General features: G+C 42.1%; 1 protein-coding gene across 3 annotated transcripts in view; it reads left to right on the top strand.

The window, feature by feature from the left end:
* Positions 1–19411, top strand: part of LOC134202528 (SH3 domain-containing kinase-binding protein 1) — a 96057-nt gene that overhangs the window by 63346 nt on the left and 13300 nt on the right. For all 3 annotated transcript variants that reach the window (XM_062677543.1, XM_062677550.1, XM_062677537.1), the window contains 3 exons: positions 3492–3693; positions 3762–3873; positions 4198–4702. In XM_062677543.1, coding sequence (XP_062533527.1) covers positions 3492–3693; positions 3762–3873; positions 4198–4702 — 819 coding nt within the window. The remainder of the gene's footprint in view (positions 1–3491; positions 3694–3761; positions 3874–4197; positions 4703–19411) is intronic.

Below are 19411 nucleotides of genomic sequence, written 5' to 3'. Positions count from 1 at the left end.
CGGAAAGCAGCAAGAAATTATGAATCTTTGTATCCAGTAGCTGCTCTGAAGATAGCACTCGACATGTACATGGACGATTTTTTATTTGGAGCGAAGAACATCAACGAAGCAAGAAACCTAAAAAATCAAGTTTGCGAGATTCTGAGCTCCGCGGGATTTAACCTACGGAAATGGTCATCCAATCGACCAGAGCTGCTGCCAGAGAAGGTGAATGTGTGAAACAAGAACCATTAGTGATGAAGCTTGCTGAGCAGCCGGATGCAATCAAGGCACTTGGTATCAACTGGCTGCTTACCGAAGACGTGTTTTCATCCAAGGTCAGCCTTTCAGTGAACAGCGTAAACACCAAAAGACAATTACTCTCGGACTCATCGAGGCTCTTTGATCCGTACGGGTGGTTGTCTCCAGTTATAGTGAAAATCAAGATCATTTTTCAACAACTGTGGTTGAGCGAAGTATCGTGGGACGATCTCTTGCCTGCGACAGTTCAGGTATCATGGAAGGAGATCAGGGAAGGTCTGCACCATTTGGAGCAAATTCGAATCCCACGGTTTGTAGTGAATTTCAACGGCACACTGGAATCACACGGGTTTTCAGATGCCTCCGAGATGGCGTACAGTGCGGTAGTATACAGCCGAGCGAGAGACGAAGCTGGAAATGTTTTTGTGAACCTTGCGCCGCCAAAACCAAGGTGGCCCCTATCAAACAAGTTTCGCTGCCGCGCTTGGAGTTGAACGCAGCGGTACTATTGGCAAAACTTATGATGCGAATTACTCAAGCTCTCCCCCACCTCAGAGTACAACATTGGGCATGGACGGACAGCACTATTGTGCTTCAGTGGTTGCCGTAAGTGGAAGACCTATGTCGCAAATCGCATTTCCACAATACTAGAATCCCTGCCTCGCGAGTGCTGGAATCATGTCAGCAGCCAAGATAACCTTGCAGACTGTGCCTCTCGTGGCCTTTCTCCCGAAGAATTCGTGTCCTTCTATTCTAACTTTGGTTTGAGGGACCGCAGTGGCTGCAACCACCTGGATCAGGAATTTCATAAGATTGAACTCTACGATCCAGTCGTCGATGAAGATCATCTCGAGATACGCAAACTCAAGGTACTACATACCACCCCGATGTACATTAGAAGCAATTACGATATAGAACGGCAACTACTTAGCCGACGTTCCAGCTACGGTTTGGTAATTCCTGCCTTAGCGTATGTGAAACGTTTTCTTCAAGCAGCAAGAGGAAATCGGGTGGAATCAGCATTAACACCAAGTGAACTGTATGCAGCTTGAACGCAGTTGGCGAGAGCTGCACAATTTGACGTGTACAAGCAAGAACTGGAACTGCTGGCTAAAGGAAGGGAGTTGCCGGTCAAGCACAGACTAGCGGCGCTACACCCATTTTTGGACGACCATGGAACGATGCGCGTGGGTGGACGGCTGCAATACTCAACTAACTCGTTCGACGTGAAACATCCTATCATAATCCCACGTGATCATAGATTGACGGAGCTTCTTCTTAAAGAACTTCACCTACAGAATCTACATGCGGGTCCAACACTACTGACAGCTACCGTGAACCAACACTCAACAGTACTGGATTGTTGGACTACAGTCAGCGGTTCGTCGTGTAGTTCATGAGTACGTTCGAGGTGTAAGGTTGACGAGGCAAACTGCCAATCAGCTTATGGGCAGCCTGCCCGTCTATAAATGATGGCCACAAGAGCATTCACACACGTTGGCGTGGATTACGCTGGTCCTTTTAAGATTCATGCAACGTGCGTCCGGGGAGTCAAAACATCCAAGGGTTACATGGCAGTGTTTGTTTGTATGTCGACCAAGGCAGTCCACTTGGAGGCTGCCAGTGACCTTTCAAGCAATGCTTTTATCGCCGCTCTCAAGCGATTCATTGAATGACGTGGGTATCCCAACGAAATCTGGCCAGACAATGGTACCAATTTTGTTGGTACTGATCGATGGCTTCAAGACCTTCAACGTTCATTGGAAAGCAGCAGTAAGACTGTTGAGCGTTTTCTTATCAATCAAGGCATCAAATGGGTCTTCAACCCTCCCTTGGCACCCCATCGTGGGGGAATTTGCGCCGTGAAGAGTGCTAAAAGGCACATCACCGCGGTTGTTGGATTTGAAGCTGTCACCTTCGAAGAGTTCTCTACTATTCTGTCTCAGGTAGAGGCCTGCCTTAACGCCAGGCCACTCTGTGCTCTTTCGAGCAATCCGGATAGTTACGAGGCCTTAACGCCAGGTCATTTTCTGGTAGGACAGCCATTGAATCTAATACCTGAACCTGGACTGCGGCACATCCCAACCAATCGTCTAGATAAGTGGCAAGCATTGCAGAAACAAAGTGAAGACATATGGAAACGATGGCGTGAAGAGTATGTAGCACCTTACAGCCACGTACGAAGTGGAGTCTTACGAAGAACAACTTGAAGGAGAATCAACTGGTGTTGATTAAGAACGAAAATCTACCGCCGGCTCAATTGGCTCCATCCGGACTCATCAGGAATTGTTAAAACTGTGACCTTACGATGGGACCAAACCGAATACCAGCGCCCTATTCAGAAGATCTGCGTTATAGAATCGGATTGAGCCACATGGTCTCAAGGCGGGGAGAATGTTCCGGTGCGAACCCCCAGTACTACCTCACACTTCATCAGCGCAACTACCTTGCACCAAAATGTCATAAAAGCTTGTTTTCTTTTTTTTTGTATTTGTTGTAAAACAAATTCTCATGTTGAATAGATGTAAAAAAGGGGTTATATTTTTTCAAGTGAAAAACACACGGTTTTTTCCTCGTCTCCGGGTATGTCGGGACGGTTCCGTTGCATCCGAACACTTTGTCGATTATCAAATCGATCAACCGTTGGGTAGTAATCGATTAAAAATTAATCGATTATCACAACGATGAATCGATTAATCGATTTAATCGACCGGATGAGTGATTCCAACGTGGAAGACTGACTGGACTACCCTCCGGCCGTACATTTTACCATACCTCAATATCGACAAACTTTCATTACCCAACAAAATTTTAGAGTTTATTTTAATATGATTAATTTTAAATTTGCTTTGTTTCACCCTTTATCTGTTAATTATTTGTGTTCATTGTTTGCGGAGTTCCCTCGGTTGAACCTGAGGGAGGCTGGTATCCTTACTCTGACATCATCATTGACTAGTGAAACACTAAAACCAATGTAAAATTCACGTTGATAAAGCAATATAAAAACGTGGGGAGGTTTGAGTTTAGTGTTATTATAACAACCGCTGTAAAACTGAGAAACCTCAAATTGTTACTTGAGTATTTTATTCTACTTAAATTTCATGAAACAAATTTTGAGGATCTTTGTTTGATGTGTCACCGCCAGCTAATCATTGCACACGCCCTTGTTATTGTAGTTAGTATTCCAAACTTGCCCTTTATGCCTGCAATCAAATATTCAACTCCCGTCTTGTTTGTTTCTCTTGTTACAGTCAGTGCCATCGTAGAGTACGACTACAGCGCCAAAGAGTCGGATGAGCTGTCGCTGAAGCGAGGTGCCACCATTACAAACATCAAAATTCAGCCGGGCGGCTGGTGGGAAGGCACACTGTTAGGTACCGGCCGGACCGGTATGTTTCCGGACAACTTTGTCCGGGTGCTCGAACCAGACGACACAAACCCAGTCGTTTTAAGGTAAGGAACTCCGTAGATTAAATTTTCCCTTGCAAATTCGATACAATCTTGTTTGCCAATGTTTGCAGAGACAAAACAGCCGCCCAAAACCGACGATGTAAGGTCATCTATAGCTACCAGGAGAACAAACCCGATGAACTCACGCTGGCCGTAGGGGATATCGTGGAAATCTTCGAGGAAGTAAGTATTGTTGTTTGCATAGATGTAATGTTTCAATACTTTAATTTTTGTTAGGTTTTGCTTAAATAGTGTTACATACGTATCTAGTTAGAACTTTGCGCATCGTATTATAACGCTCTTTGAGTAGTTCAAGTAAAAATTACCATAATATATGCATTCGTATTTTATTTGGGTAGCATCGACGTTCAAAGGAATTCAAATTAATATAGTTTTGAACCAAAAAAAATCGAGCTGCCTTATGCAGAGCAGTGCTGAGTTGTGTAATTCGCATTTTTTTTCTATCTCTATTTCTATTTATCATTCTAATACTAAATTCAATTCCAGGTGGAGGAAGGCTGGTGGAAAGGCAAACTAAAAGGCAAAACGGGAGTTTTTCCCTCAAACTTCGTCGAGATAATCGAGTCGGCATCGCCCATGTCGGCCAATCGAAAGAGCAGTATCGGTTCGAAGCCGCCCCTCCAGGTGGAAGGCTCCGGAACGGTGGGCGGTGTCCCCGTTCTTCCCACCGGCCTAACGGGAAGCCTATCCAAATCTAACAGCTTGAACAAAAGCCGCAGCAGTCTGAACAGTTCCCGGGAGAATCTGGACGAGGTGATACCGACCCAACTGCCACACGACGCTCCATCGCTTCCGCCGAAACCGGTCCGGGAGCAGTGCAAGGTTTTGTTTGCGTATGCACCGGCCAACGAGGACGAGCTGCGACTCGTCGAAGGAGACGTGATTACCATTCTGAGCAAGGACCTGCCGGACAAAGGATGGTGGAAGGGTGAATTGAAAGGACGCGTCGGAGTGTTTCCCGATAACTTTGTTAGTATGCTGCCAACGGAATGTAAGTAGAAATTTTTATTTTACTACACTGCCCATGCTCGCATATTTGTAACAATCGACAAATGTAGATTTTCAAGATTAATCCGTTCTTTGGTTGAACGAGTTACTAATTGGGATATCAGTGAAAGGAGGAAGTCGAATTTTTTTTCTCAACTCTTTATTCAAATAAATACTGCCTTTACAAATATTTAATTAACTTTTTGTCCTACTGGTCTCCGCAAGGTAAAGGGGGGGGGTAATAAAAAATAAATAGTAAAATGAAAAAAATCAAAAAATGTTTTGAAAATCAGCAAAATTATCCAAATTTTATTTTGTTGCCCCTCAAAATATTATTTGTTTGTTATTTTGTTGCCCCCTCAAAATATTATTTTTTGGCAAAAAAAAGTTCGACGAGACAAAATAGTTGTTAAATATTTGTATCGGCAAAAAACTCAGTTTTCTTAAAGAATGTTCTATGATGGAAGGTTCAAAATTTTATTGCTTTTCCGCCAAAACTCCGGAATCTCTCTGCTCAAATGATTAAATTTGACTTGAAAAAATTCAAGAGTGGAGACAGAAGAAGAAAACTAAATTTGTTGTGGTGGCGTTTTTTCCTTAATTTGCTTCTCACGCAACAAAAATGAGCTTTGACCTTACAAGTTAGTACTTGATCGAAAGCTTTTAAATATATTTATCAATGAGGGTTTTAAAACAAATATTGGTGTTAAATTCACTCCGTACGAAACGATCAAAGCAAAACAAAAGTGCGGCCCGCACTGTGATATTCCTTTGATTAAGTCTTACGGAGTGATTTTAACACCAATATCCGTTTTAATACTTTAAGCTTTTGTCCAAGTACTAACTTCTAAAAAAAACGCTCAAAACGCTGAGCATCACTAACCTACCGCAGTACAACCGTCGTCAGTTTTTCAACTTAGTGACGATCAAAAGTTTCCTCCAATAGTAAGCCCTAAGTGGCATACTATTCGTTTTCGATGTGTGTTCGTCAGTACAGCAGCTTCTCACAAGCCAATGAACTCGGGAGCGCCAAGTGGGATAAAATGCAATTTAATTTCCTATACCTATCTGGCAGTGCTGGATGATGCGGTCGATATCAGGCTGATGGTGGAATAACTCGTGTGGGCCCTCCTTAGCCGTGCGGTAAGATGCGCAGCTACAAAGCAAGACCATGCTCAGGGCGGCTGGGTTCGATTCCCAGTGCCGGTCTAGGCAATTTTCGGTTTAGAAATTATCTCCTGGGCATAAAAGTATCCATCGTGTTAGCCTCATGATATAAGAATGCAGAAATGGTAACTTGGCTTAGAAACCTCGCAGTTAATAACTGTGAGAGTGCTTAAAAGATAATGTCGCTGTAAATGCGATGATTTGCTGAAGTTTGTAGAAGGTTTAGAAATACAAGGAGTGCTTCTTCGATGATTGTTGACTTTGTCACTGTTGCTCATTTTAGCTCGGGCAACTCGTTGTCGGAAAGGTCATTTTTAGGGCTGATTTTATCTCGGTGATTGACTCGTTGTTAAATTTTACACCATCCTTCTTCAGTTCAAACCTTCTCCTCTTTGCTATGCGAATGCGGACAAAGATTTCAAGTTAGGTAGGATGCGTTTGAAGCCAAGTTTACACGATTTGGCTATCAGACCAATACGATATGTGTTGGAGACTAATGTAAATATTTGAAGTCACCTCGTTTATCAATCGCGCCTCGTGATATCAGCCGTCCTCGGATCCAAGCAGCTCGTACTGCTCTGCACCATCGGTGGTTACTTGGCGAGGAATAGAAAACTTTTTCAGAAATTGTAAGAATATTAGTAGCTCGATCCGCTGTTGATTAATGTTGTCGTCTACTCTACAACATTATCCCAATCGTTCTTATTGTGCCAAAGTTGCTGAACTTACGGTTTGTCAAAAACGAAAACAATCCTGATGGGTTGAAGTCTAAAAATTGGGTATCCTGCCGTTCCCAGAATAGTCGTCAGCCGTTGAGCTTAGAGTGCGGCATAAAACATAACATTCCTGTGATTGATGATCTCCGCAGCTTCATAATAATCCTTTTCTTAGTTTACGACGAGTTGAACCAAACTCATGGTAGGTTTGGCGAGCGCAGCTATTAGCTTGTCAGTTTTGAGTCGGTTTTCAAGCATGTGATATTGCTTTAAGGCTAGTGATTTATAGCTGTCGAGTGTACTGCCCACGATCGCATATTTGTAACACACGCATTTTTGTTTATTTTGTAAAAAGCCTGTGAATCGTTCAGAAAACTTAATTTACTGCATCTAATCCCACAACAGTAAATAGGCTTTACTACCTTGCTTATTTGTGGAGAGGATTGACAAACGATTCATAAAATCAACCAAAATGCAAATGTTACAAACATGCGTTACAACAACAAATAAATTTTAAAATAAACTCGTTGGAAGTTTATATGGAAAAATGTACGCAGAAACATCCAAAAACAGTGAATTACAGTTGGACGGCACAACTTACGATGAAGAATTATGATACTCATTTAGATCTTGAAGAATTTAATACAGAATGTTATGCTGAAAACCGCGAGAAGATTAGAGTTTGCCCGGCTAAGTTATTAGCATTTCTGTGAAGTGGGGTTTGAGCAAATTTCGTTTCTTTTACCTTTGAAAAGAAATAAATTCACCCCTACAACACTGCAGTAAAATGCTAATATCTTTGCGTAATTGCGCTTGAAAGAGAAGTTATTAAGGAAATACTGAATCTTGAATAAAATAAAAAAAATATTTTAAAAAAATATAAGAATAATAATGAATATTTTCGTTATAACTTTACTTATAAATGTCAGATCGCTTCGCAGCAACAACTATCTGGGGCCTGTAGCATAATCGAAATTTTACTAATAATATTAGTAGAGTAGCTTGTAACTTGTATTTTTCCGTTGCATAATTAATCTACAAGTATCAATTTACAAGTCTAATATTACAAGTAAAGCGCACTAATAATATTAGCAGAATTTACAAGTAACTGTTGCATAAAGAAAAGACAAGTACAAATTATTTGCGATGGCTTGTATTTTCTTTTACAGGTATGAATGGCGCTGTAATTTAATTTAGTCGTTAATTAAGTCGCTTTTATTTTATTATTTCAGCTGTGCAAAGTAATTAAGCTACACTGGGGGAAGTGGAAAAGGAAAAATCGATAGTTCATGTTCAAATTATTGTAAAACCAATTTAAATGATCTAAATGCATTCAATCATAATGGCCTCCCAAAAACAGTCCATTTTGCACCAACTGTGCGGTAATTCATACCATTTTAGCCGCTTGAAATTTATAAAAATAATATATTTGAAATTTGGGAGTTATTTTTCCACTTACCCTAGTGGAATGGGGTAAGTGGAAAACCCAAGTTATCTTGACCACCAATTGTGATGAGTAAGGATGTATGATTAAAATCAAGACGGTAATTGCTCTGAGTATCTTTTGTTGAATAATTTCATTGGATTAAAGGAATAGGTCCCCAATGAATTCATGAAATAGCTAGGGGAGGGCTGATTGTGCCTTCTCGAACACTAAGTGTACATAAAATCTGTATGTTCGCCCCAAAGATGAACTTTTTTGAGGGAGAATGAGACTTACAGTGTTATAAACTTATCGACTCAGTTTAACAAATTGGTATGATGTCTGTGTGTGCGTATTTGTATGTATGTGTGTGCGCACTACACGTACAAAATTATCACCTATTTTCATGCACTTGTCCCTACCCGATTTGTTCGCAACAAATTGCATTCAACGGTGAAACTTGTTATGAATATAAATGAATATGTATTATGGAATATATTAACCTTTCAGTGCTATTTTTATCCTTCTCGTGCATTTTTTTTCATATGTAAAACACGTGAAAGGCATCAATACCGATAGGTGCATTAATCAGGCGTTCTCTTATGTATATTACCCTAGTAACATTTTGGTTTTATACTGGCTTTATAACACTCTTGTAGAGTGAATTATGGTCTTTAAGAGCGTTATAAAACTTAAAATGTTTCTTGGGTAGTCCAATCACCACTGCAATCACAATGATAACAAAGAAGGAACATATTAAGATTCACAGCTATCAAAATATACCCTGGAGGGAAGGAAAAACTTGCGAGATCAGAACATTTTCCAGTTCCCCCGCAGTGTTTGATATCAGGGGTAAGTGTAAAATCTTTAAATTATTTGCTTTCATGGTACAAACCACCACAAATTGGATGTGATTAGTTTAATTGTATTGTAATGGTCACCTGTAGTGCAAAATCACTGGAGAAAGGAACAATTTGTGCAAGTAAGAATTGATTTTATGAATGCAAAAATTAACTTCTCGCAAAACCTAAAATGACAGCTCCAGCGTAAACTGTGTTAGTGTAAGTATAACACAGATTTTAACATAGTATTAGTGTGAACATTAAACTATGTTTTTGCACAATGTTATGGTGTGGTAACTGTAAAGTCTGTACAATTGAAATTTTTCGAGTCGATTTTTACACTTACCCCCTTTTTCCACTTCCCCCAGTGTACCTTCTACATAGTTTTATTGTTTTTAAAGACTTAACAAAAAAAGAAACAAGCATTCAAAATGCTTTAAATTACCATACAGTGAAATACTATGCACTAAGGATAAATTTCTCGTTCCAATACAAAACTGAGAATTATGAAATTTTTCAAATAACTATGGAGGAAGCAGAAATACTTTGAGTGCTGACATCAAGTATTCAAATGGTGGGGCGCTAACTCAAAAGTGAGTTGTTTTCGCATAAAACCGTACTTTGGCCCAATAACCCAATTTTCTGTAAAATGACTCTTCTAGCCCTACGTAGTTTACCTTAATTCACGTAAAAACATATTACCCAAAGCAAAGTTTAGTAACTTTAATTTATTCAAATGTGAGTTGTTGTATTGACCAATCTCGAATGGGATCATGCATCTTGCAGAATTTTGAGCTTAAATTTTGAAATGACTTATCTTTCAAGAAATCGCCTAAATTTCATAATAATTTCAACTATTTCAATGATTGGACTGAACACAAAATTCAAACCCGCAAGTACAAATCGCCCAAATTAAAACCCATGTCAATCCCAAAAACCGCCTATAAAAACCACGTAAAAATCACTCTAGTGTGCTTCTTTGTAAAAATGCCAATACCACGAAACCGGATTGAACCGCGGAATCAATAAATTAAAGAGAGAAAGATAATAAACTCGTGTTCCGTGTATACCTATCGCAGTATTCTGTGCACAAACTTGCAGAAAAAACATAAACAAATCCTTTATCGCCGCATTGATAGAGATGTCGTAAAATCCCGATTAATCGATTAGTTACTAATCGATTACTCTTGATTCTTGTCGATTATTGAATCGATTAATCATTGTATAGTAATCGATTCAAAATTAATCGATTATCACAACAATGAATCGATTAATCGAAATAATCAATTAATTTTCGACATCCTTATGATGTCGTAAAATTCTGATTAATCGATTAGTAACTAATCGATTACTCACGATTCCTCTCGATTATTGAATCGATTAATCGTTGGGTAATAATCGATTCAAAATTAATCGATTACCACAACGATGAATCGATTAATCGAAGTAATCGATTAATTTGCGACATCTCTACGCATTGACAGTGAACTGTTGGATGAATTTTGACAGGTAAATGAACCTGACAGACTTGTACTTGTCATTTCAATCTTACTAATAATAGTGCTGTCCAATGAGAGCTTGAAGTAGCTCGAAGATTCTCCCTGCCCTGTTCATGCCCATTTGTTGACAAAAGAACGAGCAGGACGGGAACAACTTTGAGCTACTTCGAGCTGTTCATTGGAAATCACTAATACAAGTACTAATATTATTAGTTGGCGAATCACTTTTATGCAACACAAATTACAAGTACTTGTAATTTTTTGACTTGTGACTTGTAGCTAATATTATTAGCCCGATTATGCTACAGGGCCCTGTTAGCGTAGGAAGTGTTCTATGAAGTCAATGGGCTGATTATACTAAAATAGTTAAGGGGCCACCTCACGTTTCGGGTTTTCACATAACTGGCGCTTGGCGGTAAGATTTGTCCCCAACAACAATTTCACATTATCCTAATACAGAAAACAGTAAAACTAACACTTACGGTGGTCAAACAGTGTTGAATACCCTAGAAGATCAAACACTTGTGGATGGTTTGCTGCTTGCTGCGGAAATGCCTTTTCAAAATAGTGATCTTAAAATAATCGTGATAATTTGGATGGCGGGGAAAGAAACGAAAACCGTTTAAAAGGCAAGTATCCAGGGAATGACTGATGGTGCACCACTTTCTTAAACCGACATAAAGCGCTTTCAAACCGATGACTTAAAAATATCAATCGATTCGTTTTCGTTTTCAAATCCACGTTTTTACTTTTCGCAATGCATTTAGGTAACCATCCATCACTTGCATGGATAACATTTGAATGTTTTTATTTCACAATTCGAAAAAAATATCAAAACACTGAAAAAGTATTATATGGGTCCGTCTTCACTAATAGTAGGGTCAAGATGGCCACCTAGTCTAGCCTTGAAACTCGCTTTTTAGATTTGATTACGAATGTTCATTTCATTTATTCAGTTTGTTCCCATCACCTCCAATCAATCAAGACTCATAAAATATGATTATTCTTGTCTAGTTGTCGGTGTTATCGAAAAGTTTTGCTATTCAAAAGTTTTGATTTTGTTCGACAAACATTTATTATTATCTGTTTAACATTTTAGGAGAATAATATCAACAGTAATCTGTAAATCATATTTGTTACAGAATACATGAAAATTGCACATGAAATGCACTTCGATGCTTATTTGGCCCCAACATTCTTAAATTTTCAACTTTTTACAGTAAAATATATTTAATGCCCTTCTGTGGATCCACAATGAAGAGATAAACACAATTTTAGAACAATGTCTTAAAGGTAAAATGACTTAAAGTATGAAAACTCGTGATATATTGGACATTGGGGCAAAACGAGCTCAAAACTACTTAAAGAAGTGATCCACATCTATGAAACAGCACTCATTGAATTCCTTGCAAAATTCTCTTTCGAATAAGCTCTTGATCTCTTATGTAAGTTGTTCGTAAGAAAGTTGTCAACTGTTTACACCTTTGAAATCCAATTTCCCCAGTGCACTATGGTCCAGGATACAGATTTACGCGGAAAGATGCATTTTATGCCAAAACTATATTTTTTAGAAAAAAACTGTTGTTCTACAAAATTGTTCGAAATAGTAAGGCCATCATTATGGTGCAACCAAAAAATAGGGTGGCCCATCATATAAAAAAAATAGAAAATATTTTTTTTATTTCTCGGAATATTGACATGATATGTTCTACAAAGTTGTAGCGCAGCTTATTCCAATCAATTTTGCTAAAAAAACTTTTTCTGTAGCTCTTAAGTTGGCTGATTTAGAGCAATTTTACTTAATTGGATTAGGGTGTACCTCACAAAAACAGTATTTTTGATCTACTTTTTTTGTTTTAGATTTCTCGAAAAAGTCGTCTTCAGGTGACTTTTAGAGCTCAAAAAAATGCAACTTTTGATGGGTAAATATGCTCAATATCTTTTACCGATCAAAAGTTATAATCGTTTTTCTGTCAAAATTACATTTTTTCATAAGTTGATATCTCCGGTTAGGGCAGACCAAAAAAATATGTTTACACTGCATTTGAAAGAGAAATTCATATTCCTTATTATGTAAAAAAAATTGGAGATATGTTATTTTTTACCTCAAGTTTTACCAATTTTACTAAAATCATGTTTAAAAAAAAAATGATATAACTCGACAATGGAAGAAGATACAGACGATATTCTTATAGCAAAACACGCGTTTTGGAAAGCCCCAAAAGTCTTCAGAAGGTGACATTTGTGAGAAATGAAAAATAAAAAAATCTACAGCTTAAACACTTTTTATAAGTTTTATCATTATCATCGTATTGCAAGATTTACGAGAAAAGATGCATTTTCGGCCTAAAGCATACTTTTAAGAAAAAAAATTGTTGTTGTTGTTCTGGATACTCGGGCCCTTATTATAGAGTTACCGAAAAATAGGGTGGGCCATTTTATAAAAATGTGAAACTTTTATTTTCTTTATTTTGCGGAATATTGACATCAAATGTTCTACAAAGTTGTAGCGCAGCTTTTTCCAATCAACTTTGCTGTATAAACTTTTTATGTAGCTCTTAAGCTCACTTGTTTAGAGTAATCTTACTTACCCGAATGAGGGTGTCCCTCAGAAAACAATATTTATGATCTGCTAATTTCATTTTTTTATTTTTCACGGATGTCAACTTCTGAAGACTTTAGGGGCTTTCCAAAACGCGTGCAACACCTAGCTGTGTATTCATCTTGTCCTGGACCATATGCAGTGTGCGTTGCTTTGATAAGTCTGCAGACAATTAGTCAGCTTTTCCGGACTGGCTGATGAGCTCAGCCTCGATACCATCCTTACCATCTCCTTTATTGGTCTTAAGCTATTGGATGGCATCCTTAACTTCCCTCAAGGTGGGTGCTGGTTGGCTTCCATCGTCCGCTGAAATGACGTAGCCATCTCCTCCGCTGCCTGGACATTCACTGCCTGTACTGTCAGTGCCATTTAAATGTTTCTTGTAGTGCTGCTTCCACCTTTCGATCACCACACGTTCATCCGTCAAGATGCTCCCATCCTTATCCCTGCACATTTCGGCTCGCGGCACGAAGCCTTTGCGGGATGCTTTGAACTTCTGATAGAACTTGCGTGACGAATTCAGAATGTAAAAAAATCGAAAATGTTTGGTTAAGTCCACCATTCTTTACTTGTCAACTCAATTCCAGACACATTCATAGTCGGCTCTAGTCTGCCAATCAGAGCTTAAAATATTCATCTTCATGAAGCAACTTCGGTCTGAATTTTGACAAACATCTCATGATTATTCAAAACATAAAATGACATAGTCAGAGGATTACTCCACCAACTCATTCATTCGACTGTCACTGAGTGTGCTTACTAAATGCAGCAAAAATAGCATTGTTTATATTAATGTTTACCGTTGAAAGTGCCCCGTGGATGAAAATCGGATTCAATTCTATGTGATAAATTACTTTACTGAAGCTACCACACGGAAGTGTACTGGAGTGTCGGACTCGACCGTACCGGTAGGCCATAATACCGACTAAACTCCCTTGGGCTCCGCCATCGTTTCCCCCAAGAACTACCTCCCAGTACTACTTCTGGGGGATGGCAGTACTTAACGTACTCGCTCATTCTCGCTCACACAGGCACCCGTCCCATGCGAGTCTTACTTGGGTGCTCGCTCTATCACACCCTCTAACACACCCTACACGCTCTGTCACACCATGTGAGTCTGACTTAGATGCTCACCTTTTCATTCAATTCGCGCTAACACATACCACTCTAGTCATTCGACCTAACTCTCGCCCTGACATCCCTTATGGGACATTTTACTTAGGTTCCCACTTCTGACATACCATGTGAGTCTGACTTGGATGCTCACCCACACTCCTCTACCACGCCGCGGGGTATCAGTAGTCATAGGCAGTGGTGCGAATTCTCAGTCTCAGTGACTGAAATTTGTAGGATATTGATACCATTTCCTCTTCACACTCACTTCCTAGCAGTGAAAACTGAAAATGATTAGCAGCAACAATCAAAGATAAAGTAAACAAAAGACCTCTCTTCTCATTGCACACGCAGCCCGCAGTGACAGTCCATTCAGTTCACTCGCTGCTGCGTGAATGCGACGGCCCTATATAAATGCATGGGTGAATACTATCACTTGAAAGACAATGACAGGAAATTTGTGCCGAATGATCATCAGTTTGCTAGACTACTCCTGCTTTGCCTTGCTGACTGAAAGGCACCTTCATAGGCAAAGAGGAGCAGAGAAAAATATAAAACAAAAGAATCACACTCAGCAGGCATTGTTGATAAATTGCACCACTGGTCATAGGAATCAACATTCCTACGCTACTTCCAGCACGGCGTGTGCAGTCCATGCATACACCTATTCATTCGCACTTCTGCCATGCTTCGAGGTGACGATCTCGGTTGCCACCCGCTGCGCCATTACCTCTGCATGGACAGACCATTCACACACTTCTCCGCGTTCGGCGCTTTTCGCTCTAACTAACCAATCACAAGTTAGTACTGCTTGTCGATTGCTGCTCGGCGCGCCAGATTCTCTGCAAGCTGCAGGCAATCTGAGTGGTTGCAGTCGAGACTGGTTATCTGGTTATCCGGAGTTGTGTTTACTTACTTACTTATGGATCCTGTACACCTCCGGTGGTGCAAAGGGCTGACTTGAAAGATCTCCATCCTGAGCGTTGTCCAGCTATCGCTTTAACCTGTTGCCAGGTTAGATTTCTGTCGACTTCTTTTATTTCTTTATTGAGGCTTCGCTGCCATGAGCCTCTGGGTCTGCCTCTGCTGCGATGTCCCGCTGGGTTCCAGTCTAATGCTTGTTTACAGATTTCATTTCCGCCTCTACGTAGAGTGTGGCTAACCCAGCCCCACTTCCGAACCCGAATTTCTGTTGCTATCGGCCTCTGGTGACAACGACGATGGAGCTCGTTGTTTGAGATCCAGTTGTGAGGCCACCAAGCCCGAATTATATACCGTAGGCATCTGTTGATGAACACCTGCAGCTGTTGAGTGTTCTCCACTGATACACACCATGTTTCGCTAGCGTATGACAGCACAGATTTTACGTTAGAGTTGAAAATTTGTATTTTGGTGCGTTCACTTATCTGTCTGTTTTTCCAGATATTTCTTAAACTCGCAAAGGCAGCCCTTGCTTTCATGATCAGAGCGCATATGTCGATCTTGGTACCGCCGTCTGACGCCATTTGGCTACCAAGATATTGGAAGCTTTCAACATTCTCCACTGGTTGCCCGGCTACTGTGAAACTGGAAGGAGTCGCCGTGTTTACATCCAACGATTTGGTTTTGTTGACGTTGATGACTAAACCTGGCGAAGAGGAGCGCTCGGCAAGGTCGTTGAGCTTACTCTGCATATCAGAGCGCCGTTGCACGAGGAGTGCAACATCATCCGCCAATTCGAAGTCATTTAGGTGCTCCATGGTTATAGGCTGCCATAACAGCCCGCGGTTTGGAGTTGTGTCCCGGCCCTAAACGTCTAGCAGTGCTCTTCTTTCGACGTCGAAGCGAGGACATACGAACAGTATGTGCTCTGCAGTTTCGTCAACACCTGGGCAGTCAGGGCAGACGGGGACCTCCGCGTGCCCAAACCTGTGGTGGTACTGTCGGAAACAGCCATGGCCTGACAGGAATTGTGTCAGATGGAAGTGAACTTCCCCATGGGGTCTCCCCACCCAGCTTGATATGTTAGGAATCAGCCGGTGAGTCCACCTACCTTTCGAGGAGTTATCCTACACGCGCTTCCATCTGGCAACCGAAGTCACCCTGGTACGCTCGCGGGCTCCTCTGGTGCCACGTAGCTCAAAAAACTCCTCGTCTCCCGGATGACCAGCCCGACTGGCATCACTGGCAGGATGCGTCATTCGATACCGTGCGGTAGGCCGATATCACTTTGAGACACATCAAGCGGTAGGTGCTCTCCAGTTTCTGCAGGTAACTGGTTACCCCCAGTTTCTTTTGCCCAGGACGGGCCGCCGTACCTAAGGATAGATGCGGCAACGCCTGTCAGTAGCCTACGTCTACTGGCGCACACCTTGGAGCTGTTGGACATCATCCTCGATTATGCCGCCACAGCAGTCGAAGCCTTCTTGCACGCATATTCGACATGGCTACCGAAGGTAAGCTTGTCGTTTATGATGACCCCAAGAATCTTCAGACTCCGCTTTGAAGTGATCGTGACGTCTCCCACGTGAACAACTGCATGTTGTGCCGACTTACGGTTATTGACGATAACCACCTTCGTCTTATGTTGAGCGAGCTCGAGGCCTCTCGAACTCATCCAGTCCGCCACAGTGCTGATCGCGTGTGCATTAGCATTAGCATTGTTACGGTGTAATTCGTAGATTGGACACTAGTGATACTCATGTTTTACTTTTGAGATCCTCATCTAGAATGCTATTAGAAATCAAGAAGGGAGTGGTTCTTGATTCCAGTCTTAAACAAAAATAACAAAAACATGAGGATTACTACTCCTGGCCACGCCCATCTTCACCGTAGCTAGGGAAAGGAAGGAAGTGTTGATGGAGTTGACGGAGTTGGATATTGGGGAAAGTATTCGTTGGGTCAGGATGTCCCTGTAGCTGGCAATGTAACCGTGGTAGATCTTACCCTGTAACACACCATGTAAAGGTGTCTATCCAGCGTTACGGGCTCGCCACAGTGCTGATCGCGTGTGCTGCGTTTAGTTCTACTTCGGGTACATAAAACGTGACGCGAGACTGGACACAGCACTTATGGTTCTTACAAACGAAAAAGATTTTTTTAAATTTACCTTTTTGTCAACCAGTTTCGGGCTCGATGCTGCCCATCTACATGACGTGGTCCAACTGGTTACAAAGACGGACGATTACATTTTTGTACTTGGCACAGTACACGTCGAAAAGAGATAGCATCACATTATTTTTTGTTTCGTCAAGTGGAAGAGGGAAGATGATATAGGGGCTTCATCTTCATTCATTAGCGGCTGTTCGACAGTGGTGATGTATAGAGATTCCCAAGCGTTTAATTGGGAATACTTCCTTACGCATTTTTTTAACTTTGTCTGTTCCCAATCTATATTGTGGCCAAGTTCGACAGTGTGCGCTGCCACACTCGAGTCGTGGAAACGGCCATTCTCCGCTGTGTTTCTATGCTCCCTTAGGCGGACCATAATTTTCGGCGCGTTTGGCAATGGCAACGAAACAAAAATAATGTGAAGCTATCTCTTTTTGACGTGTACTGTGTCAACTACAAAAGTGTAATCGTCCCCCCTTTATAACCAGTTGGACCACGTCCTAGCACGTCCTGTAGATAGGCAGCGTCGACCCCGAAACCGGTCGACAAAAAGGTAAATTTTGAAAATCCTTTTTCGTTTGTAAGAACCATAAGTGTTGTGTTCAGTCTCGCGTCGCGTTTAATGTATGTAATATAGTTCTTACGTTAGCACAATCTCCAAAAATGAGTTCTACTTTGGGAATTGACTCCCCGTAGACCTCTAGGGTTACATCGTCAACAGGAGGAAATTTCAGCTTCAGAACCCCGTCATACATCACGTTCCATAGTACCAGGCCCAGGATTGATCCTTGCGGGACTCCTGCGGTAATGGCAACATTTTTTAACCGGCATCGGTCTCGTATAGCAGCATGCGGTTCTGGAAGTAGCTTTCCAAGATCCGGTATAGTCTCACCGGCAGACTAAGCCGGCGTAATGAGAGCGCGATGGCATCCCAGCTTGCGCTATTGAATGCGTTCTTCACGTTCAGTGTCACCAAGGCACAGTATCGAATCCCTCGCCTTTTCCGTTGGATCGCTACCTCTGCAGTCTTTAGCATTGAGTTGATAGCGTCCACCGTGGATTTACCCTTCCGAAATCCAAACTGGTTGATCGACAGGCCATCCGTACTCCATGCGTACGGGGTGAGTCTGTTGAGAATGATTCTCTCGAGCAGTTTACCCGTCGTGTCGATCAGGCAAATTGGTCTGTACGCGGATGGGTCGCTCGGAGGCTTCCCGGCCTTCGGCCGCAGTACCAACTTCTGCCTTTTCCATCTCTCAGGAAACGACACTCATCTAGGCACTCATCTAGGGTACGCTATGATCGCTGACTTGAGTGCACTGTTTGGGATTCCATCAGGCCATGGAGCTTTGTTCATCGCAAGGGAATTAGCCACTGCCAGTAACTCTTCGTTCGTCACTGGAGCCACCATTTCGGCCACACTCCCAGCGCCTTACAACGCAGGAGTCCAGGGACTTGTGGCTCGGGACGGGAAGAGTACTTCGATAATCCTCGCGCCAACCGGTCCGGTGACCGTTCGGGATGTGAAGAGCCCCCTTTGGTCTTGGTCATAACGATCCTATAGGCGTCACCCCACGGAATCGCGTTGGCACCCTCGCACAGGTTGTCGAAGCACGCTCTCTTGCTGTTCTTAATGGCCTTGTTTAGGGCCAGTGTTGCAGATCGAAACACTTCACGGCGGACCGCTCTTACCTCCTCGGTGCGGGCTCGTTGCGTCCTGAAGCAGGCTGATCGTCTGCCATTTCTTGGCAGGGCTTTCTTCGGCATAGTAGAGTCGCACGTGCGTGATAGGACAGCTACCAGCGCATCCCCACTTAGACTGTCGGTGTTGGCCTCCAGTCCCAGGACCGCGGTGGAAACTTCACTGTCGAAGTGATAGGACTTCCACCCACGGACCTGACAGGGATCACCCGCCCTCGGTTGCTGCACACCATAGATAGTCTTGAAGCGAATTGCTAAGTGATCACTATGGGTGTAGCCCTCGTCTACCCCCAGTCGAGGTCAGAGACCAGACCGGGGCTGACAAACGATAGCCTGTCGATCATCTGGTTGAATTGTTCTATTGGCCACCTTGGTGGGGCATAGCAGCTACAATAGAACACACCATTGATCTTGGCTATCGCGACACCCTCCGCGGAGGAGTGTACAACCTCTTGAACCGGGTACCTTCCCGTTGTGCAGATTGCCGCCGACCTAGACCCGTCCGCCACCCAGTTGCCATTGTCGGCAGGGACGTTGTACGGGTCGGACAGGAGGGCGAC

Source organism: Armigeres subalbatus, chromosome 1 (assembly GCF_024139115.2).
Source record: "Armigeres subalbatus isolate Guangzhou_Male chromosome 1, GZ_Asu_2, whole genome shotgun sequence".
NCBI lineage: Eukaryota > Metazoa > Arthropoda > Insecta > Diptera > Culicidae > Armigeres > Armigeres subalbatus.
This window is presented reverse-complemented; position numbering and strand designations above follow the sequence as displayed.